General features: G+C 45.4%; 1 protein-coding gene across 4 annotated transcripts in view; it reads right to left on the bottom strand.

The window, feature by feature from the left end:
• tex10 (testis expressed 10) overlaps positions 1-24,564 on the bottom strand; it is a 115,490-nt gene that overhangs the window by 18,566 nt on the left and 72,360 nt on the right. For all 4 annotated transcript variants that reach the window (XM_078237272.1, XM_078237279.1, XM_078237255.1 and 1 more), the window contains exons 11-12: positions 17,389-17,522; positions 2,482-2,562 (exon numbers count right to left, since the gene is read on the bottom strand). In XM_078237272.1, coding sequence (XP_078093398.1) covers positions 2,482-2,562; positions 17,389-17,522 — 215 coding nt within the window. The remainder of the gene's footprint in view (positions 1-2,481; positions 2,563-17,388; positions 17,523-24,564) is intronic.

The raw sequence follows: 24,564 nt of genomic DNA on the forward strand, positions 1-24,564 counted from the left end.
TTCAGATCTCCAGCATCTGCAAAATTTTGCTTTTATTTTCTGAATGTTGTCTGCCTTCAGCCTATCTAAATCACTAATGTGCTTCCTAAAAACTGATGAGAATGACCATTGAATAAATCACTGCTCGGGATTATGATCCTCAATTAAAAAGTTAGTGATTATTCTTTGTTTGATGTTTTAAAATTCTATGCTTGCATATGAAATGTGTCCATTTCTGTCTTCAATCTTAGACAAACATTGCACAATAAATTGTTATACTATTTCAAGAAACTTGTATTATAGACATACATTTCAGTCTCTCATAACCAAAATCACTGATTTCACAACAAAATTGTCAAACAAGCACAAAGCAATCTACAAAATACTCTTAAAAATTCTCAAAAGTACCATAAAACAAGACTGGTATGTGAGTCATTCAATCATTACAAACCAGTGAGCGTGATGTTTGGGGGGCAGCAACTTGTATAGTTTACAAGGCACAGGTTTTGTCATCAGGAAAAAACAGACAGAATCATGGAATTCAATCCCCGAAAAATAAGAGTAAAAATTGATGATTGTGCGTGGGAAAACAGAATTTCACTTATTCCCTCACTGTAAGGGAATGGTGCTGCCTATACTAACTCCAGTTCAAAGCTAAAAGTGACAACTTTAAAATTTCAGAAGCACTCAGAAGTACATATCATTGCTTTTGCAACTCAATAAGCAATTCTTTATAGCTCAGTCTAAAAATAGTCACAAGCATTTGCTTTATTACTTTCTTGGCCATTAATCTTTATTCAAAAGGTCAAAAATAAATGCAAGTTAAAAAAGAATCCTTTTCATTACATTTCTATTTCAAAATCACCAACTGACACAAGGAATATGCTGAAAATTGTACTGATAGCCTTATCAATTAAAATAACTTGCAAAGCAGTTCCAATTCCACGATCTCAGGTTGCTGTAACAAATATGAATCAGCTGTATCGCGTTTTGGACTAGAAGCTCTTTTGCAGAGGAAACATGTGATTTCAAAGGTTTTCAATAAGCTACAGCCTCAATCTATTTATTTTTACATATATTAAATAAGAGAGGTCAGCGAGGAAGTGTAAGATGCCAGAAATGGGAAACTATGAAGAAAGATTTGAGAAATTGGGACCATTCCCATTGGAGCAGGGAAGGTTAAAAAGCAATTTATGTGATTTTTTAAAAAGTTGATTGATCAAAAGGGAAAGGCCATGTCCTCTGGTTAGTTAACAGGGTCATAAATTTAAACTGGTGCTAAGGTAGTGAGGAGAGAGCGAAGGAGATATTCTATTAGCCTGCAGAATACCTTGACACAGGAAATTACAAACATACATACAAACATACAAATTAGGAGCAGGAGTAAATGATGAAATTGAGGCGGAGACCATCATCGAGAACTATAAATCAGTAAATATTTGAAGCAGGTGGAAAATAGAATGCAATATCAGCAGAGTAATTGGATAGCAAGTTCAAATGTTGGAACAGATGAGTTTGATAAACTCTTGTTACTGTTATAGCATACAGGTGCTTTATTTTAATTATTTTACTGTTGAGCAGGTAGATAAGATTTCATTTGTTCATTGTTTATTTCACAGTTTTATTTGTTAAAATTAGGTTGAAATTGAGAGAGATCTGGTCCAATCTCCTACATCTGTTGCAGCAGAATTTTGCTCCACTGAAGAATTAAACCCCAGTATGTTAAACCCCAGTATGTTAAACTCTCAGTATGTTTTATCAATACCTGGAGATACAAATTACAAGGTATCCTTTTTCCAACTTCCCCTCCGCCCTAACCTCCTTTACTGCCTTGAAAGTTCTTCACTTGTTCCAATCAAATTTCCGTTATTCCTTTCCTACATTGAATGCAGTAGAACCTCCCTGATTTGGAATTGTGAAAATCCAATTCTCAGAATATTCTTTGGTTTTTGATTATTAAATGTACCTGATATTTCAGGTTAAAACCACAAAATATGTGAAAATGATGGACAGGAAATTAATTAGGCAATTCATGGTTTCATACATTTGTGATGCCTCATGTATCACAAATCTTCCGATTTGCCGGATCTTCTCCTGTGAGATAGTAAAAAGACAGATCAAAGTCTTAGGCTATCAACAGTAGTCCAGAACACCATACTATTCTTTTTTGAATATCCCCCTTTGCTCTTTGGCTATGCACTATGTCAGCGGCAAACCTCTGATTTTTTTGCCCTTTTGTTAGGGAGTGTTTAGCCTCAACTTTCTGCTTTCCTCCAGCAATTAGTCAGAGGTTATGAATTTGGGAGCGTGATTGTCAAATATGTGTGATACATTTAACGCTGCATTGAATTGTTGTCTTAGCATACTGTACTATCCTTGTTCATATCTTTTCTGTCTGGTCCAGCATGTAGTCATCACCCTGGATATGCCCTTACATGCCAAATGTCTTCTCATCCAAAATAGTGACCCATCAGTAACAATTCAATCAGTTACTGAACTTACCAGATGCTTACAGATGGCGCTTTGTAAGATGTCGCAGCACTGGATTCTGGAAGGTATAGTTGATAAACATTGGCACACCACCTGAAAAATATAACACTAAAGCAGTTAATAGCAAAGCATGACATACAAAGTACCTAACTTACTAAGCAAGGCTACTAGCAATATTACCTATATTTTACATAGATTGGGAATTGACATTTAGGATTGAACTTTATTTGAGACTATATGGAATAAATATGTGATGATCAAACATAAATACTGATATAACTAGAATGTAAAGTTATAACTGCACGCATAAATCAGAAACCAACAAGCTGCCATCTAATTTTCCAATTAGAAAGTGTCCAAGAGTTGTAAAGTGATTGGAGGTGTTGCTGACTAATAAGGGCATTATAGAAGTTGAACAGCTCATGGGACCAGACAAACAGGTTTTGTTAAATTAAAATCAAATAAACGCATATTCATTTTAGGATGGCCAACAACAGTCAGCCATCAAGTAGAAAACAAAATCAAATATTTGCAAGGACATTAGCAGCAGGTTAAAATATCAGACCTCCATCGCAAAAGGTGTGAAGTTGTCAGCTTGACCTTGCAGTCTGAAGGTGGCTGTATGGCGCTTAGCAAAATATATTCTGCACAAAATGAAACAGCTTTCACAAGAGCATGGCTTTAAACAAATGCATCTCATAAGTTTATGCTCAGTAAAAATCACTTGTTTGAGCACTTAATAACCATTTATAATTTTTTTCTTCTTCTTCCCTGGACATGCAACATCCCCAACTGAGGGCAGGGGATCTTCTCCCAGGTTTTTCTGGCAGCACTCTTCATGATCTGGTTGCCAGGAGATGTGCTATTGTCTCCCTAATGGCCAAGTTGTTCAGCGCCTTTCCAAAGTAGCACAAATGAAACTAGGAACTTACCTTGTTAAGTTTGTGGAAATGAAACTCCACCTCGATCAAAAAACAAATTCAGCTTGCCACACCATCATCGTTTTACATTTTGTATCCCCCACCACTAAAGCACACAATTGAAGCTGTAGCACAAATACTTTTCATCCATTGTGAAAAAAAGCATTTTTTTTTCTAAATTTAAATATTTTTATTCAACGATTTTAGAATTAGGAAGTTTCGTACATTGATTTGAAGGCACCCAAGAGATAGGTCTGAAATTAATCTAATTCTCAGACATGACAACACTGATCAGTTCTAAACTGGAAAATGGATTTAATCCACCAACCCAAATCCCCATAATTGTCCTGTAAAATTTCTCAGATTTTGCGGTTTATAAATTGAATTGTTCAATTTAAACAAAATGCTTGCTTTCCTTCCTTTTAGTAAAATTACAATCCTTCCAGTACTCCAAATTAATTTCTTCCACAATTAAAAATATAATTCTAACACTAATAACTGAAACAAAAACAGAAAATGCTGGAAAAACTCAGCAAGTCTGGCAGCATCTTTGGAGAGAGAAAATAATAATCACTGAACATTTATTTGTCATCATCCACTGGTGGTTAAATCAAGGGTTACATTTAAAAAATTGGAGTCAAAGGAAGGCATCACATTGAATTGAACAGGGTCAGCCATGTGAGTGCCTTAACAACTCATGATTAAGGCTCAAGAAGCTGAATGGCCAACTTCAGCTCCTATTTTGTACGTTCGTATGCTTCGGAGAAGGAATTGACAATTACCTGGAGTTCAGTTTCTGAGTGCATACTGTGCAATGGTTTTGGATTGAAGGTGGCATCGGTTGAACAGATCTCGGATCAGAGATAGTCTATAGAACAGAGTTTATCACCAGGCTTGTGGGTAATTTTCTGAGTTGAAATGCAGCATTGGAATGAGGAAATTACAGCCCTGTTTGACTCATTTTCATTGACATAGGGTTTGTGAATGGTTGCACCAATGAGGATCACAGCATGTGTCTCTCATGGAGTACGCAGATATTGATGACAAATTTCTAAGGACAATCAAATTGGAGAATACTCCATGTCTTCATGATTGAGAGAGTCAAAGGCTTTCACAAGACCGAGACTAGGATCACGATTTACCAGGTAGCAGTGATCCCCATGCTCTTATACGCCGCAGAGGCTTAGAAGGCTTATATTAGTAATTTCAAAATACTGGAGAAGTACTAGTAGTAGTACCTTCACAAGGTTATCAAGATTTGATGGCAAGAAAGGCAATCCAACAGGAATATCCTCTACCAAGCCAACTTGCCCTGCACCAAGGCATGAATCGCTTTGCTGGGTAGGAAACTCAGCACTAAGTCATAGCAGGAGGGTCCCAGGAAGACATCAGAAATGCTTTAGGGATATCCTCAAAGGGATTTCCTAGAGATCAAACATACCTGCCAACTCATGGGAGGCCTTTGTATGTGACCAACCAAAATGGAGAAAAATCATTCAGGAAGGAATGAGCACATTGAAAGACTTTGTCTGGAAAATGCAGATGTGAATTCAAGGCACCAGAGGAAGCACACAAACCCCCAATCACATCTACCCAACCCTTCAAGCACCACCTACCCTGTACATGAGTCTGCAGATTGTACATTGAACTTACCAACTATTTCAGATCCCATCAAATAGGAGTGAAAGCAAGTTATCGTCAATCCTGAGAAACCACCCAAGAAATAGCACATAATATAACATTCTAGTTCAGAAGTCACATTGGACGTGAAACATTAACTCTGTTTTTCTCTCCACAGACACTGCCAGATCTGCTGTGTTTTTCCAGCACTTTGCTTTTTTTTATATAAAACATTTCACAGTAGTATAACAAAACAAAATATGACACCAAGCCACATAAAAAGATATTAAGACAGATGACCAAATGCTTGATCATATAGGTAGGTTTCAAGGAGAGTCTTAAAGGAGAAAAACAAAGTGGAGATATTGAGGGATAGAATTACAAAGCTCTGGGCCTAAGCATCTGAAGGCACAGTGACCAATGGTGGAGCAATTACCATTGCAGATGCTCAAAATGTCAGGATTAGAGGAGCGCAGATATCTCAGACGGTTGTAGGGATGAAGGAAATTACCAATGAAATGGAGAAGCCAGGCCATGGAAGAATTTGAAAGCAAGGACAAGATTTGAAATTTAACCAGGAGTTGCAGGAGTAAGCAGGTATAGGTCAGTGAGCAAAGAGGTGTTTGTTTGAAATCACTTAAATTGGGCTGGCATGGTGGCACAGTGATTAGCACTACTGCCTCCTAGCACCAGAGACCCGGGTTCAATTCCCGGCTTGGCTCACTGTCTATGTGGAGTTTGCACATTCTCCCCATGTCTGCGTGGGTTCCTCCGGGTGCTCCGGTTTCCTCCCACAGTCCAAAGATGTGGTTAGGTGGATTGGTCATGCTAAATTGCCACTTAGTGTCAGGGGGACTATCTAAGATAAATGCATAGGATTATGGGGATAGGGTCTGGGTGGGATTGTGGTCGGTGCAGACTCAATGGGCTGAATGGCCTCCTCCTGCACTGTAGGATTCTATGAAATTACCTAGTTCCTAAACAGTTATAACTTACTTAAAATACAGAGCTTAGCTTTGGTAACTTGCACCAAAAGTGAGTCAGAAATTTTCAAAGAGGCTACTTTAAAAGAAACATGAGAATATAATGCATACATTGATACATATCATTTTAAAAAGATTTACTTTAAACATTAGCTTGATCAGAAAATTGTTCCGCTAGTTTGAACAGAGCAACTAGCTGAGGTAATGATTAACTGCTTAGGAATCATAATAGCAATTGCAAGGCATACTACTGAAAATGTTATGATTTCTAAGTGGCTGACGGTTATAGTAATCTATAAATTAAATCCATGCTAAATACAAATTTCATTCGGTTTTTTTTCATATCTAAAATTTATTTGTAAACCTATATACTTGCATTTAGTTATGTGCATTGTACAGGCCAAGGACATGTATTTGAAAAATGGTTTTCTGCAAGATTAAAACCATTCTGCCAAGCTTGCACATCCAGAAAGATCCTACAGTTCTCCCATCAATTAATCCAACCGTTTCTGCAAAGATTCCCAGGCTTAAAACTCTATTACAAGTCTTCATCACTCTGTGCCAACATCAAATCTATTTTTTTCAGATATTGTTTAATATCTCCAATCCCTATATCACCTCTCAGTTGACCTATTGGGTGAAAGAACCAAGTTGATCCTACAGTGCCAATGAAATCTTAAATATACAATGAAATCAAATAGATACTCGACTCAACCATCTACAGCTGATTCAAAGACCTTCTCTCCATTATAAGGTCAGAAGTGGGGGACGTTTATTGTTGAATCAGTGTACTCTTCAGATACTGAAGCAGTCCCTGTCCACATGCAGCAAGACTTGGACAACATTCAGGGCTGGGCTGTTTAAATAGCAACTAACATTCATGCCACACAAGTGCCAGGCAATGACTATCTCCAGCAAGAAAAAATCTATTTCCCCCTTGACATTCAATAGGATTAACATCATTGAATCTCCCACCATCAACATCCTGAGGGTCACTATTAACCCTAAACTTAATCAACCAAATAAATACTGCAGTTACAAGAGCAGCTCAGAGGCTCACCTCCTGATTTCCCCAAAGCCTGGCCATCATACACAAGGCACAAGTCAGGATGAGATAGATTAATCTTCATTACCTGGATGAATGCAGTTCCAACAACATGAAAGAAGCTTGACACAATCCAAAGCAAAGCAGCTGGCTTGATCAACACGCATCCCACCTTCTTAAAACATTTACTAATTTCACCAATGGTGCGCAGTGGCTGTTAGTGGGTGCCATCTACAAGAGCCAAACCCTCACAGGCAGCATCTTCCAAACTCACAAACCTTATCACCTAAAAGAACAAAGGCAGCAGATGCATGGGAACACCACCACCTTCAAGTTCCTTCCAAGACAAACAATATCCTGATTTGGAAGCATATCTCCTTTCCTTCACTGTCACTAGATCAAAAACCTTGAACTCCCTTCATAACAGTACTTGCACACCTATATCAGATGGACTGCAGCAGTTTAAGAAGATGGCTCACCTTCTCAAGGGCATTTAGGAATGGGCAACAAATGCTGGCCTTACCAAGGATACATTCATCCCATGAAAGATTAAAGATATTTATATGTATGTGAAATTTGGTATGTGGGGAACATGTTTCCTTGAAAACTTATTCTAAGTATCTGTATTAAAAAGTACACAGCATTGCAGTAAGTATTCTAAATGCTAACGGTGTCACAATGTAAAGCATAGCTATTGCTATCTTATAATCAAAATATTATGCAAATTGAAATCAAAATTGAAATTAAGATCTAGCCACTGGGATCCCATAAATTGCCCAGAATGCTTTCTGAAAAAAAAAGCTTATTTTAAACAAATTCTTAATTTCTAAGATTCAAAATAAGGAATTAAAATGACAAATAATGCATATTTTACAAAATGATTAAATGCCTTTAATGCCTTCATGAAAGTTTTTACTTGAATACTTCAGTCTCAATAAAGTGTGGTCTTAGACATGAAACCTGACTTATCCAAAATGACGCTAAATGAGCAGAATGCAGGTTATGCAGTCTCAACAAGTGCACAGTACCTAATCTTTTGGCATCATCCACGTATTTAAATTGGTAAGACAGTATTCTTTAACATCTAGCACTTATTGCAACGTAGTTTTTCAGAAAATCTTTAATATGCTGCTTAGTTACGCAAACCCAACTCATGTAATTTTTCCCTCATGTAGGGTAAATTGCAGACTTCATTCTTCCACTGCAATTACCAGTGACAAACTGGTTATGGAAATGTTTGCTGTCTTGCGCGATATATGCATACGTCCCAGAAATTCACGAATAAAATAAAAATGAGAAAAAAACTGCAGTTCTTTTGCTTGTAAACATTTTTTAAAATCTATTGCTACTCAAATTATTTTGAATTTCAGATTCTGTCACTTCAAACAATATTGCAACACAGATTATATAATGGATTGAGTAAATTTAGATTACAATTAGCATGCTCAATATCAGTATGTCGCTCAACAACTGAATCTCATTGGTTCAGACATTTAATTGTATGAAGTAACATGATTTTTAAAAATCATTGGGCTCTTTATACTTTAAAATTCTCATACCAAAAATTTTAATTGAAATTTTAATTTTTCTTGCAGTCATGTTGGAAAATAATAAAAATGCATTACGTTTTTAAAAAAAAAATATTTTTTAGTGCAATTAGCAATAAGCTTAGTAGATCTTCAGCAAAGAACCAAGTCAATAGTCACATCCAGCTCTGCTTGATAGAGTTAGAATCTAATTTTGTACAAAGTTAAATCTTGAAATTCTCAAGAATTTAGCCATAAATTTACAGAATTAATTTATAAATAATCTCAAAAACAAATGTCATTATATTTAGTACTTGAGCGCAGAATTATTTATAAATTCAAGGGTGTTAATATTTCTGCAGGTTTCATTAATAGCCAACAGGCATTTTAATTGTCAGTTATTGACAACTTGAAACCCAATTCAAATTCATACAACTAGCAATGGTAATGGCGGGATTAAAAGGTTAATGGGGGAAAATCGATTAAAATACTTGCCATTATTGTTCTATAAGCACATAACTGGAAACCCTAATCTAACAACTGGCTGGTGCAAACGTGTTAAACAGAGGCTCAGGCTTTATCCAGAACACGCTCAGTGGAATTATAGAAAGCTAGAAATTTCCAGGTGGTGAAACTTAGCTTCCAAGGCCAGTGTCTCAGCCTGTGGGGCTCTCTGTCTTCCTACGAAATATATTCAGTCATGTCCTGTTTACACTGCATGAAGTAAATAGATTTGACAGGACAATATTAGCAAACATTGTAGTTGCTGATAAGACGTCTTCATTGCAACGGCTTGGCTCAGCTCAAAGGATTTAAATTAATAAGCACTTAAAATTCAGAATTTTTGGGAGACAATTTGCAAGGGAAACAAACGTCTGTAATCCAACCACAGACAGGATATAGACATCCACCTTCATGCCACAATATTTACAGATGTACCTCTTTTATTTGTGAAGGTACAATTGAATGCAATCCTGTCTGAAACCATTGAAATGCATGCATCTGAGTGTGAAGGGAGCTTGGAGAGGTTCAGGAGATAGTCTGTAAAACCGAACTGTCCAATGGCTAATCTCAGTCAAAAAGGTGGATTGTGTGAAAAACAGAAATAATTCAGTTTGGTGTAAAAGGCGGCACATTTTCTAAATTGCAGTTCAACATATCATTGCAGCGCAGCATAGGGAGTTTTACACGGCATGCTGTCAGCTGATAAAGGATTATGAAATACCAACATGGCCAATCAGGAATACTTATTTCTCTAACATGAACTTCTCTCATCTTGTATACCAAATATATCCAACCATTGGTAATGCTTTCAAAGAGGGGCTGATGTAGTTTCAGAGACAGATGTTGCAGAGATGGAAGTTAGCGCACTTGCTGATGAACAGAGTATTAAGGTCAAAGCTCATATCCAGCACTAATGTCTAGCATAGAATGGTCGCACATTGCTAATGGCCAAGGAGCTGACTGTTTCCAATACAATGCCTTTGGTCTTCTCGATTTTCAGCTGAAGGAAATTGTGACCAATCCATTATTTCAATCAAGCAATTTGATAGAGCGGAGATGATTGAGTCGTCGAAAGCAGACATGAGAACCAGCATAAAAATGAAAATAGGAGGCTGCATGAGACATTCAGAACCTCTATAAGAACCAATGTAACAGCATGAAAGAAGCCATTACTGGAGATGCACTTGCTACGTTCAGAGAGTAGAACTGTAACCACACAGACTAACCACAAAGAACTAGACAACTGATTAGAGCTGACAATATCAATTGTTATCAAGGGACAGAGAAGGAGAGATAGACGGCGGAATTCTCCCAAAAAATTTTGAACTGTCATAACGACGAGAATAGTGATTTGTGTGCCCAATGCCCCCCCCCCCCCCCCCAACCATCAAGACCATTTACCCCGCACAACTCCCCCCCCCCCCCGCCCCACTAGACTCCGTTAGACCCTCCCTACACAGCCTCCCCCCCCCCCCCCCCCAAAATCAAGTTCAGCCCCCTCAACACTGCCCCGGCACACTGGTGTGGCCCACTACCAGCCTGTCCGGTGGCCATTGCTGGGCATCGCCAGTATGCAAATTAGGTACTGCTCGGCCATGCCCCCAGCCAACCAGGGATTTCAGTGGCCTGAGCCCCTTGGGTGCGACCATTGCACCAGGTCTCGGCTAGTGGAGACCAGTGATTCTTCCCGTTATCATGCTGTGCTTGGAGGCTAGCAAATTCTATGCACTGGGATTTGAACGGACTATGCATACTTAAATGCTACTTTAAATATACTAATTTTGTTCGTGCCCTTTCTGGGCGCGATCCAGTTAGTACCATTAGGAAGGGGCCAGAAGACTTGCAAACTGTTAGGTGCTGGGTGCAAAATGGATTTTTAGGCCTGCACACTATTCTCTGGGACCGCTGTGATCTATGAACGGCACAGCGGGGTCGGAGAATTACCTGCTAGTGCATCGTCAGAGGAAATCATTCGTGATTTTGATAAGAGGTGCCCCAGAATTATTATTAGGGCAGTCGACCTGAGAGACTTGCCAAGGGCCATATTTGAATCATTCAATCAGGTTTCTGCTCCTGCTACAGTACAAGTCACAAAATGGCATCCTATTTGACTGTGACAAGGGTAAATTATCCTGCCTTGTCCTTCTCAGTGTTTGACACATCTGACTACACCATGCCCCACACCATCTTGCACTGTCATCCAACTGGGTGGGATTGCACTCGCCTGGTTTCAGTCTTCGTACTTGGGTAATATGGACTCTCAGATTTATTTGAAATGAACATTTGACCTTGAAACAAAGTGGAGAATGGACAATCTGTTTTTGAAACAAAATGGAGTTGAAAGGTCTGGTGACTTTTATCAGATTTCCATCAACATACGTGGAACTACATAAGGCCCTGGGAGCTAGCTTGCATGTCTGGAAAAGAGATTAAAATGCAAATGACCTTTACTGACATTTCATTAAGAAGGCATTAACAGACAACAGATCTTTCCTGTTGGATTAACGTCTGCCCTTACGCACAACGGACTTGCATACTTCTCAGCTGTGGAGTGCAATTCCAAAGAATATCTATAAACGGAAAACATATCTATCACAAAGATATGTAAATGGATGAAACCCAACTGTTGTATATTGGAGAATTGACGCTAAAAGCACAAAGGGTTAAAAATAGCAGAACTTTATTTACAGGATGGTGTTCACTACATGGCTGCTTCGCTCTGGCAGTTTCCCATGCTAGTGACCTGTGACATCACTTCCAGTGAACACATGAATGTATTAATACACAGTGCTTAGTACAGCTACCACAAATTAATATTAATACATAAACAAGTGCAACATGAACAATAATCAGCAAGTCAGGTGGTCTGGAGGTCGTCGCTCTCAGAATGGTTGACGGCGAACCTCTTTTTCTCCTTTGCATTGGTTGTAATCTCTGGTGTTTTCATCTTGGCATCAGTGGTTGGCTTGACAGGTGTCAACATCGTAACTAGAGGTTGACTCGATGTTTGGTCTACCGACGAGGTGCTGCTTTCCTCAACAGTGTCTGTTGATGTCAGGGTTGCAGGAAGGTTCAGGTACAGTTGAATCTTGATTGCATTTTTGGTGGATCGGTTCTCCCCGCCAACAACTGGCCTGCATGCCTCCTCCAGATGACATCATCTCTGCTTTGGATGGTATATAACAGGTCCATTCTGTGCAAGAATCAAGGCAGGAACCCATTTCTCTGCTGTGGAGTAATTCCCAGCTAAAACTCCTTGGCAGAAGGCACGATCGTTTCCTTTGCTTTCCTTCCATTCCATCTGTCCTTGTTGCCGCTGTACGATTTATTTCGTCTTCAGAGGTTTCAACAAGGCAAATGCCAAACGTGTTGTCTCTTCATTATTAATAATGCAGGAGAGGCTTTGGTCATAGAATCAATGGTATGACTATACACTAGTAGGAATTGGCTAAGATGTTTGATCAGTGAACCTTGTTCCCTGGTTGCTCTCAATGTATGTTTCATGGTTTGGACAAAATGTTTTGCTAGTTTCATCATAGTAGGATAGTATGGTGAAGACCTAAGATGTTGAATACCATTCTCTTACAAGAAACTTTCAAGTTCTTGGGAGACAAATAGAGGTCTGTTGTCACTTACCAATTGTCCAGGAGCTCAAACCGACTGAAGACTTTCTCCATGCCTCTTGATAGTCTTTTCTGATCAAGTAGATTTCATTAGAGCATCTTCTGGCCACTCTGAATAAGCATCAACCGTTACTAAGAATATGTGTCCTTCAAAAGGTCCTGCAAAGACTACATGCACTTGCTGCCAAGCCTCTTCTGGCCATTCTCATAGATGCAGCAGTGCTTACCTTCATACATTAAGAACACGTTCCAGCTTCCTCTTCAATTTCCATGTCCAATCTAGGTCACCAGAATTAACAGCTACCTATTTCCTTCATGCATACAGTTCTAAAATCACCCTTGTGTAACTTGTCTAACATTCATCTTCTCAATGGTGGTGGAATGATTACTCTAAGCCCCAAAGAAGACATCCTGACTGTACTGACAGCTCAAATCTTCTCGAGGAGTATGGTTTCAAGTTAGGTGTTAGTTCTGAAGTCTTCCTCGTAATACTATATCCATCACTTCTGAGAGTATCAGATCACGTATCCAGAAGTGATTGGTGTACCGTCTACCTGTTCAAAATAAAAGATATTTCTGCTTGAGTAGTTTGACAAACTGCTATTTGACCAACTACTTGGTAGTGGCAATCATGGTAGTCCAACTGCATCACAATGTAGAATTGATTGTCAATGCCTGATGATATAGGTATGTACAGACAATAGAAATCTTTGCATTCTACTTGTTGCCAATGATGAATTCCCATGTATGGTTCAAAAACGGTAGTTAATGGACAATGGTCCATCTACAGTGTGAACTAGTTCCATACGGGAATTGATGGAATTTCTTTACTCCAAACATAATCCCTTATGCCCAACCACCTTCAGTTGCTTCATCAATGCCATTCCTTCCATCATAAGGTAAGTGGGGATGTTCGCTGATGACTGCACAATGTTCAACGCCATTCGCAACTCCTCAGATATTGAAGCAGTTCATGTCCAAATGCAGCAAGAACTGGACAATATTCAGGTTTGGTTTGACAAGTGGCAAGTAACATTCGCGCCACACTAGTACCAGACAATGACCATCTCCAACGAGAGAGAATGTAACCATCGCGTCTTGACATTCAATGGCATTAACATCACTAAATCCCCCACAAACAACATCCTGGGGTTTACCATTGACCAGAAACTAAATTGGACCAACCATATAAATACTATGGCTACCAGAGTCAAAGACTAGGAATCCCGTGGCGAGCAACTCACCTCCTGACTCCCCAGAGCCTGTCCACCTTTTACAAGACAAGTCAGGGGTGTAGTAGAATACGCTCCATTTGCCTGGATGGAGGAGTGCAGTTCCAATAACACTCAAGAAGCTTGACACCATCCAGGTCAAAGCAGCCCGCTTGACTGCTACCCCTTAAACAAACATTCAATCTCACCACCACCAACAAACAGTGGCAGCCGTGTACCATCACAAGCTGCACTACAGAAACTCAAAGTTCTTTAGGCAGCATTTTAAAATTCACAACTATTAGGAGGGCAAGAGCAGCAGATATCTGGGAACACCATGACCTGGCAGTTCCCCTCCAAGTCATTCACCATTCTGACTTGGAAATGTATCGCTGTTCCTTCACTGGCGCTGGGTCAAAATCCTGGAAATCCCTCCCCAAAGGCACTATGGCGTACCTACACCTCAAGGACTGCAGTGGTTCAAGAAGACAGCTCACCACCTCTTTCTGAAGGGCAACTAAGGATGGGGAATAAATGAGTCATAGTGATTAGGTTTAAAATCATTATGGAAAGGACAAAAAAAAACATGCAAATAGCTGACTGGAAGTGAGAGCCCAGTTCAGTAATTTAAGGGATCCAGTACAGATAAATTGGAAAAAGTAGAGTGGCGAGAAAAACAGCAAATCATCAATGCAGGTCTTCAAGGCAGAGAGAGTTTGAGTTTAAACCAACCATATTTCCATTAAAAAAGAAAAGGTGGAGGATCCAAAGCCAGAGCTCTGTGCAACATAGGAAATAAAAGTGAAAATAAAATGGCAGGTTTATGATAAATGTCAGGCATAGAAAACAATCAAAAGCCAAGCAGAATGCACAGACACTACAGGAGGAAATCAAAAAAGGATACAAGGATAGAGAGATAGTATGTGGAAAAATTAGCTGGTAACATATAAAGGAACCCAAATATAATTTTATAAACATATTAAAAGTGTAAGGATGGTTAAACAAATTATAGAGCCAATTAGAGGTCTACAGCATGGAAACAGGCCCTTCGGCCCAACTTGTCCATGCTGCCCAGTACTGCCAAAGGATTGAATGCCTACGTCACATCCATATTCAGAACAAGGGATGGAAGGTTAAGTACTGGAAGCAATTGCCAATTACAAATTCTATTCCATCATATAAAAGCATGCGTTAATCAGGGATAACTTGCACATCCTTATTAAAGGCAATTCATGTCATATTAACTGGAGTCAACTTAGGTACAAAATTGGTTAAGGGATATGAGACAGAGTTCTGGTGAACAGATGTTTTCTGACTGTAGAGCAGCATGCAGTGGAATCCCCTGAGATTAGGAGTTGGTGCACTGCTTTCTTTGTTTTATCTAAATAACTTGGAATTGGGCGAGAGTACCATTCTGAAGATTGCAAATGGTACAAAATGTGGCAAATTAGTAAACAGGGGGAGATTAGAGAAGCTGGGATTGTTCTCTTTCGGGCAAAGGGAAGGCCTAACAGAATGAAGAAGGCATTCGGCATGCTTGGTTTCATCGGTCAGAACATCGAATTCAGGAGTTGGAATGTCTTGTTGAAGTTGTACAAGGCATTGGTAAGGCCACACTTGGAATACTGTGTGCAATTCTGGTCACCCTATTATAGAAAGAATATTATTAAACTAGAAAGAGTGCAGAAAAGATTTACTAGGATGCTACCGGGACTTGATGGATTGAGTTATAAGGAAAGGCTGGATAGACTGGGACTTTTTTCTCTGGAGCATAGGAGGCTGAGGGGTGATCTTATAGAGGTCTATAAAATGAGAGGTACAGATCAGCTAGATGGTCAATATCTTTTCCCAAAGGTAGGGGAGTCTAAAACTAGAGGGCATAGGTTTAAGATGAGAAGGGAGAGAGACAAAAGTGTCCAGAGGGGCAATTTTTTCACACTCAGGGTGGTGAGTGTCTGGAACAAGCTGCCAGAGGTAGTAGTAGAGGCAGGTACATTTTGTCTTTTAAAAAGCATTTAGATAGTTACATGGGTATGATGGGTATAGAGGGATATGGGCCAAATGTAGGCAATTGGGATTAGCTGAGGGTTTTTTTTTAAAAAGGGGCAGCGTGGACAAGTTGGGCCGAAGAGCCTGTTTCCATGCTGTAAACCTCTATGACATGGATAGGATCAAATTCGAAAGTTCCTTCAAAAACTAGCACACATTTGTCAGGCTGAGTAGTGAAGATTTGTTTTTATGGTCCCTCCAATTACTATATTATCACAGGGGAAATTTAAGAGTTTGGTAAAAAAAATTCTGAGTTTACCTACAATTAAAACTAGAAGCATTGCAGTTTTTTCAGATTTTTAAAATGGTATATAGAGGTTGCTAACACACTGTGCATTAAACTATGAATGTCAACACCAAGATACAAATTTCACAGATTCATTAAACTGCCAATAAAATGTTTATCCAATGAACAAAATTGGGAAATTATCTAGGGATGTGTATTTCTGTAATTTTATAATTACAAGTTATAATTTTATCATTCTGCAATTTGACATTAAGAATTGGGGAAAATTAAGATTAAAAGATGAAAGTGTGATAAAATAAAAATTGAAATTGATAAGTGCAGCTGTCTGAAGGGGTGTTTTGATATGCAAATTAGTATACCAGTGAAAAAAGCAAACGTTTACGTACATGACTAGGGGAGAACAATGGGGTGTAGAAGAGGTGACTTCAAAGTAGATAACATCAAATGGAAATATATCCACAGCACGATATGTGGAGAAAGACACACAGTAGAAGCAGCTACCATCACAGCCACACCCAGCTGCAGGAAATAGTGTCCCCCCCAAAAACGAGTTATTAAGGCGGCTGGTTAAAATCCCAAAACTCAAACAAAGATTACATCTTTGCTGAAACTGAAGGTGGACAAATAACCTGTGCGTGGTAACTGGCTGCTGGATTTAGCTCAGTGTTATATCATATTGGATGTTATTTGGGAAAAAGGATGTCTCAGAGTTCAGGACATATAGGTAGTTGGGAACAAAGGGATATTGTGTGTGTATAGCCATCAGTGTAGTGAAGTGCACTGTTGAAGTGTATTATAGTCCTTCTTGTCGTGTGCTTTTCCTTTAAGTTAATAAATATTCTTCATGAATTGATCGCATTTATTCAAAAAATGTTTTAAAAATGAATTCATTTATGCACCTTTTCCAGGAAAACCTGGATTTTCTTTTTACACTAAGATCTGTGAGATCAAGTACAGTTCAGGAGTGTACTCTTAACTACGTAGAAGGTATCCACATAAGACTCCGATGAAATATTACACTTCAAAACTTGCAAAAAACATAGACATTTAAGAATGCAATTCTGAAAGCTTATTAAAAGTAGTGTTATGCCTAAATCACAAATCCTTTGCTGATATGAAGGGATATCATAAAGTTCAGGCTGTGCTGCCTATCATTAGTATTTGTGCTCCTTGCAAAGTGTATTGAGTTACCTCAGTCAAGGCCCAATGATGTACAAACTGGTCAAGATCAGTTACATAAAGGCGCACCGATGAAAACTGGGACTGGCTTATATGAGGATTACTGCTGCTGTTCTGGAGCCAAGTCAATTCTTCTCCTGAGAATCCTGCAATAATGAAAATAAACAGAAGAAGCACAATTAACAATTACAAATGATTTTTCTATAAGTCCTTAGCAAAATCACATTTTTAAAAAAGTTACCCCTTTGACGATATCCTCAATTACCATGTAGTCAAAACATTCTGAAAATTAGGCTTAAAACTGCCTTCCACAGTTTCCCACATTTTAAAAATATTTTCCTAATACCTACAATAAAGTCTCCTCTACAGAACTACAGCAAAAAGGCAGTGGAGTGGTACTAAATCATTTCTCTCACAGAAAGCTGGCACAGGCTTGACAGGCTATATGGCCTCCTCCTTTACTATGAGCATAAAAATATCAATGTCCATGAAGCAATGTTTCTTCGGATAAAGGTAAGAATTCCTATGGACAAACTAAAGAAAGATCCATCAGTTGGGATCCTTTCAACAGCCAATTCCCCAAAAGGTAAAAAACCGTTAGGTTATTTCCCATCGGCTCTCTGTTGGCTGTCTGTGTAAAATTTACAGGGCTTCAGGTCCAGATAATTATTATAATAATTATTCATTCAAGAATAATTAAAGGGATGAGGAGGTACTCCATGATTCCTTTGCAATGCATCTTCAATAGTTCAATAGACAGATATAGTTCTGTTACAGTGGAGGCTAACACATGCAGTTCCACTTTCAAAATAAAGGGCAAATCAAAGCCAGAGAACTACGTGTCTATCAGCTTGGCATTCATCATTAGGAAGGTGTGAGAAGGGCCTTTTATGATAATTGAGAAAGGGAAGGGTCCATTAGAAATGCACAGCACAGCCCTGGTAAAGTAGGTCAGGCCTCACAAATTTGATAGCTTTTGAGTAAGGCACTAGGGTAGTTGTAATAACTCCACGGAGGTGAAAGTTCCGTCACCAAGTTACTTTATTTACACCATACATCTGTACACAGCCAGCTCTCCAGTTGCTCCCTGCTGAATGCAGGCTGGGAGTCTGACACACCTGCTTTAAATAGGGAGCATGAGACTCCCTGATTTAACCATCAATTAGGACTCATCAGGTAGCTTTTTCGGCACCAATCAAGTAAACGAACTCAAATTAACTTAGGGACAAAGTAAAAGGGGCGGCTCCCCAAAAGGAAGGGGGAACAGCCCGAACCAAAATCAAAGTCGAAAGGAAACTTAAAACGTCAAACCAAAAGGTGATTATCGGGGTCGATAACACACCCCAGCCCCTGCGGCGCCCAGCGGTCGCGGAAGGCGTCAACCGCGCCCGTGGACACCGCATGCTCCCTCTCCAGAGACACCTGGCCGCGAATGTAGCCGCGGTAGAGGGGCAGACAGTCGGGATGGACGGCCCCGTCGATCGCCCGCTGCCTGGACCTATTGATGGCGCGTCTCGCCAGGCCCAGGAGCAGGTTCACGAGGAGGTCGGCATCCCGACCCGCCCCTCTCCGCACCAGGTGCCCGTAGATCAGGAGCGTGGGACTGAAGTGCAAACAAAACATCAGTAAAAGGTGTTTGAGGAAACCAAAAAGGGTGTGCAGCCTAAAACACAGAACGTAGACATGGTCCACGGACTCCACGAGGCCACAGAAAGGGCAGTCTCGGGAGCCCGTGTACCGGAAAAACCTACGGTTGTACGGCACTGCTGCGTGCAGCACCCTCCACCCCAGGTCCCCGAGATAATTGGGGGAGATCCCTCCGTAGAGGGACCTCCACTGGGGACCTCCGCCGCCCGGCGGCAACAAGGCCCGCCAAGGTGTATCCGGGCGACAGGCGAGGACGCGGTAGTGGAAGGTGTGCAGCAGCAGGCCGTACAGGAAACGCCTCCGCGCGGTGGAAAAGGGCACGGAGGGCATTTCCGCGAGGCGGCACACGCAGTGGGGCACCTGACCCGGGGGGGGAGGTCTAGGCTTCGGGCCAATGTGAAATTCCGTCCGAGCAGGGGAACGCTCGGGCGGGATCCCACCGCACGCCTGCGCCGCCTCTAGACCGCGTGCGCACTCGGGGCCGAGCACGACCGTCCTAAGGTCTCGGATGGCTTTGGCCGCGCGCCAGACGGTCACCCCCGCGCGCTCAGCCAGCACGTCGGGGCTCATCCAGCCCGCTCCTCCGCCATCCAGCACGTCCCCGATCCTGGTCACCCCGGCGTCCACGGCCCTCCTCTCCGCCAGCCACCTGAAGTCGTAAGGCTGGAGGTGCGGATTCCTGAGCAGCGGCTCTCGCACGAGAGCCGCTACTCCTGACGGGGGAGAGCTGCGTCGCGAGGCGACCGTGTTCCAGACCGTGAGGAGGTCCTGGTAAAAGACGGGCAACTCCCGCAGGGAGGTGGGAATACGCCCCAGGTTGATGTGCAGGAGCTGCACGTCGTAATTGAGGCCGTGCAAGTGGCGGAAAAAATACGTCGCCATCGCACGCCATCGTGGAGGAGGCTCGACGTAAAGGTATCGCTGCAGGGTCTGGAGGCGGAAGGTCGCTAGCTGCGTGCGGAGGCACACCAGACCTTGTCCGCCCTCCTCAATCGGGAGATGCAGCACCTCGGCAGCGACCCAGTGCAGTCGGTTGTCCCAGAAAAACCGCACGAGGGCTTTCTGCATATCGGTGACAAAGCCAGGGGGAGGGGTCAAAGTGACCAGCCGGTACCACAGCATGGAGGCGACCAGCTGGTTTATGACGAGAACTCGCGCCCTGTAGGACAGCACTCGGAGCAGTCCTGTCCAGCGACCCAGGCGGGCGGAGACTTTGGCCTCCAACTCCCGCCAGTTCGCCGGCCAGGATTCCTCGGCTGGGCAGAGATGGACCCCCAGGTAGAGGAGGTTGGTCCTGCTCCAGGTGAAAGGCCTGAGCTCCTCCGGAAGGGGGTCCGTCTCCCACGGACCGACCAGGAGTCCGGAGCACTTGGCCCAGTTGATCCTGGCGGAGGACGCGGCGGAGTACACCGCCTGGCATTCTCGCATCCTCCGCAGGTCAGCCGGGTCCGTGAACACGAGGAGCACGTCGTCGGCGTAAGCAGACAGGACCACCCCTACGTCCGGGCCGCGCAGGGTCAAACCCGACAACCTCCTCCGCAAGAGGCGCAGGAACGGCTCCACGCATACAGAATAAAGTTGGCCGGACAAGGGGCAGCCCTGCCGTACTCCTCTCCCAAAGCGAAGGGGCGCCGTCAGGGACCCGTTAACCTTAATCAGACACTCTGCGGCAGAGTAGAGTAATCGGATCCGGGCGACAAACTGCATCCCGAACCCGAATGCCCGCAGAGTCCCGAGCAAATACTCGTGCTCCACCCTGTCGAACGCCTTCTCCTGATCTAAGGACAAGAAGGCGCTCGACAGACCAGCCCTCTGGGAATGGTGGATCAGGTCCCGGACCAGATGGAGGTTATCGTGAATCGATCGGCCCGGGACCGTGTAGGACTGGTCGGGGTGGATCATGTGGTCCAGCACGGACCCAAGGCGTGAAGCCAAAGCCCTGGCAAAGATTTTATAATCCGTGCTGAGGAGGGAGACCGGGCGCCAGTTTTTAAGGCACCGGAGATCCCCCTTCTTTGGCAGCAGGGCAATGACGGCCCTGCGCCACGAAAGGGGCATCTCCCCGGTGGCGTTGCTCTCCTCCAGGACCCCCGCGTAGTCGCCCCCCAGGACGTCCCAGAACGCCCTGAAGAACTCTACCGTCAGCCCGTCCAGCCCCGGGGCCTTGCCCCGACCGAGGCCATTGAGGGCGCCGGTCAGCTCGGCCACGGCGATGGGGGCCTCGAGCCTGCCGACGCCCTCCGGGCTGACTTGCGGAAGGTCCTCCCACAGAAGTCTGCGGGCATCCTCGCTGGACGGATCCGGAGAGAAGAGGGAGGTGTAATAATCCCGGGCGATGGCCCGGATGCCCTCCGGATCCGAGACGGGGGAACCGTCGTCGGCCAGCAGCGTAAGGAGCTGCTGACGGTTAGCCCGCCCTTTTTCCAGCGAGTAGAAGAAGGGGGAGCCGCGGTCCAGGTCCACCTGGAACTGGAGCCGCGACCTCACGTACGCGCCGCGGGACCCGACCAGTTGCAGGTCCCGCAGCGCGCCCTTCTTCTCCCTGTACTCTAGCCGCAGGGCCGGGTCCGCGTCGGGCTGACTGAGACGTGCCTCCAGGTCGAAGAGCTCCTTCTCCAACTCCTCGAGCCTGGATTTCCGCCTCCTCGTCGACCCCCTCGCGTACTCCTGACAGAAGGTCCGGACGTGAGTCTTGCCCACGTCCCACCATAGCCTCAAGGAGGGGAAGCCTCCCCGCTTCCTTCTCCAGCCGGCCCAGAATCGACGGAACGAGTCCAGGAAGCGCTCGTCCTCCAGCAGCGTGTTGTTGAAGTGCCAGTACGCGGACCCCCCCCCGGACGCGAGACGGAGCAAACTCCGCCCACACCAGGTGGTGGTCCGTGCACGGCACCTGCCGTATGGAGGCCGACGGCACGCCGGACACGTGCGCCCTCGAAATGTAAAGGCGGTCGATTCTGGACGCTCCGCCTCCAGGCTTCACGAAACTGAAAGCTCTGGAGCCAGGATGGAGATGTCTCCAGGCGTCCACCAAGTCGTGGGTCCCGAGCAGGTCCCGCAACTTCACCATCGCCGGGGTGCGCTGCCAGAAGCCGGCGCGGTCCCGTGCCTCGAGGGTGCAGTTGAAATCCCCCCCGAGGATGATGCATTCGCCCCCAGCGATGGTGTCGAGGTGAGCGGACACTTTCTCGTAGAAAGTCGTTTGCTGCGGTCCGGCGCCCGGGGTGTAGACGTTCAGCAAGTGAATGACCACGTCCCCCCACACGGACCGTCAAGTGCAGCAACCGGCCTGGCACCGGCTCCTTGACCCCCAAGATCTCCGGCTGAAAAGTCGGGGCCAACAAGATAGCCACCCCGCTAGAAGCGAGAGTGAGGTGGCTCATGTAGACCCCCCCTCGCCACTCCAGGAGCCATCGGGCTTCGTCTCCCGGAATGGTACGGGTTTCTTGCAGGAAGCACACCGCATACTTCCCATCGTGGAGGACCGAGAAGTTCTGGAACCTGCGGAGTGGCTCGCTGCTGCCGTTGACGTTGACGCTGGCTATAATTACCTTCATGTCAGTAGCATTGTGCCACCGTCACCACTTATCTAAGTGCGTGGGGGGCGCTGGCGCAAGACGCGCCAGTCCGCTCCCCCTCGAGCCCGTCGAGGAACTCCCGTACCCGACGCCGCTCTCTTTCAGTCAGGTCCGACGCGGCCTGGGAGCAGGCCCGCGTGGACCGGACGAGCAGCGCCAGGTCCGACCATCGGTCGAGGGCCAGTCGGACGCTGTCAGGGCGACCAGAATGGTCCTCGATGAAAGCCCTGAGTTCCCCAGAGGGGATGAGGGGCGACTCGGTGTGGGGCACGAGGGAGTCCCCCGCCTCGCTACAGGTGGACCCTGAAACGATCCTCGTGCCCACCACCGAGCAGCTTACCTCCTCGGGGCCGTCGCCCTTCGACTCCGAGTCCCCCGCCGCAGGGCGTGCGGCGTGCGGCACGGAGCCGCCGTCGAGGAACTCCCGTACCCGACGCCGCTCTCTTTCAGTCAGGTCCGACGCGGCCTGGGAGCAGGCCCGCGTGGACCGGACGAGCAGCGCCAGGTCCGACCATCGGTCGAGGGCCAGTCGGACGCTGTCAGGGCGACCAGAATGGTCCTCGATGAAAGCCCTGAGTTCCCCAGAGGGAATGAGGGGCGACTCGGTGTGGGGCACGAGGGAGTCCCCCGCCTCGCTACAGGTGGACCCTGAAACGATCCTCGTGCCCACCACCGAGCAGCTTACCTCCTCGGGGCCGTCGCCCTTCGACTCCGAGTCCCCCGCCGCAGGGCGTGCGGCGTGCGGCACGGAGCCGCCGACTAGTCCTGACTCCCCCCCAATCCCACCCCCAGGATCGGCGGAGGAGGAGTTCCCCTCGGGCTCTCGACCCTGGGTTTGTGGGTCCGTGGGCGGCGGCGGCTCCGTCCCCCCCCCCCATCCCGAACGCCTGGACACCACCCAAGCCCGGAGAGCCCTCCGGATTCATGTTGGGGGTGCCCAGCATCAAAGGTTGGGACAGAGAGGGGGAGATAAATTCCTCGCCACCGCCACCCAGGGACCCGAAAATTGGGGTGCTGCTCCAGTCCCCCGGCAAGCTGTCAAAGAAGGACGGGTCGAATTCGACCGGGCTGAACGGAGCCACGAAGGCCCCACCCACACCCGACCTCGGGGAGACCCGTCCGGGGGACTGCAGCAGCACGTGTTTTATTTTCAGTTTCTTCTTGCCCCCGGTCTGGGGACAAGGTGTAAAATCAGGTGGGGGCGTGGCCGGCGATGACATGAACGGGGGGCGGGGCCCACAAACTTCGAACCCCACGGCTCCCGAGGGGCAGCGCCTCTTCTTGTTGTTGCGCCCGTGGGTGGGAGACGCTGCCCGCACCCCGCCCCTCTTAACCTTGCCACGCCCCTTTATTCTCCCCATCACGTCCCCCGATGGTGTCTGTGCCGGCTCGGGGTCGCGTACCCCCCCACACCCGGACCCGGGAGCACGCGCACCCGCGACGCCGGGCCCAGCACAGGACGCTGAGGCGCCCACGGGCCCGGGAGATGGTTTGGGAGGGGGGCCGGAGGTGGATGTGTTCCCCGAGCCGGCAGCCGGTGTGACTGGGGTGGAGGGGGTCGGGGTCACGTTCCCCCCCTTTTTCTTCCCTTTCCCTTTTCTCGGGGTCTTCTGGCCTCGCGGAGGCTCCACTCCCTCCCCGCCGGCAGCCAAGGTGGCGGCTGCTGCTGGCGTGGTCTCCCCTTGCGGGGGGCCAGGTGGTGCTTGCTTGGGGGGAGAGGGGGCTGCGGCGCCAGCTGCGGCCGCCTTGGATTGGGGGTCGGCGGCCGCCTTGGAGACGGGGCAGTTCTTTTTAATATGCCCCGCCTCCTTGCAGGCATGGCACCGCACGCCGTCCACGGACCAGAAGACCCGGTAAGTAGCCCCATCGAAGGGGACATTGAAGCCCCCTTCCAGGCACTCCTCCCGGGCCAGGCGGACATATACCTGGCGCCGGACGGAGTACACGTGCCGGAGGGCCTGGTCAC

This window comes from Mustelus asterias, chromosome 2, assembly GCF_964213995.1.
Source record: "Mustelus asterias chromosome 2, sMusAst1.hap1.1, whole genome shotgun sequence".
Classification (NCBI taxonomy): domain Eukaryota; kingdom Metazoa; phylum Chordata; class Chondrichthyes; order Carcharhiniformes; family Triakidae; genus Mustelus; species Mustelus asterias.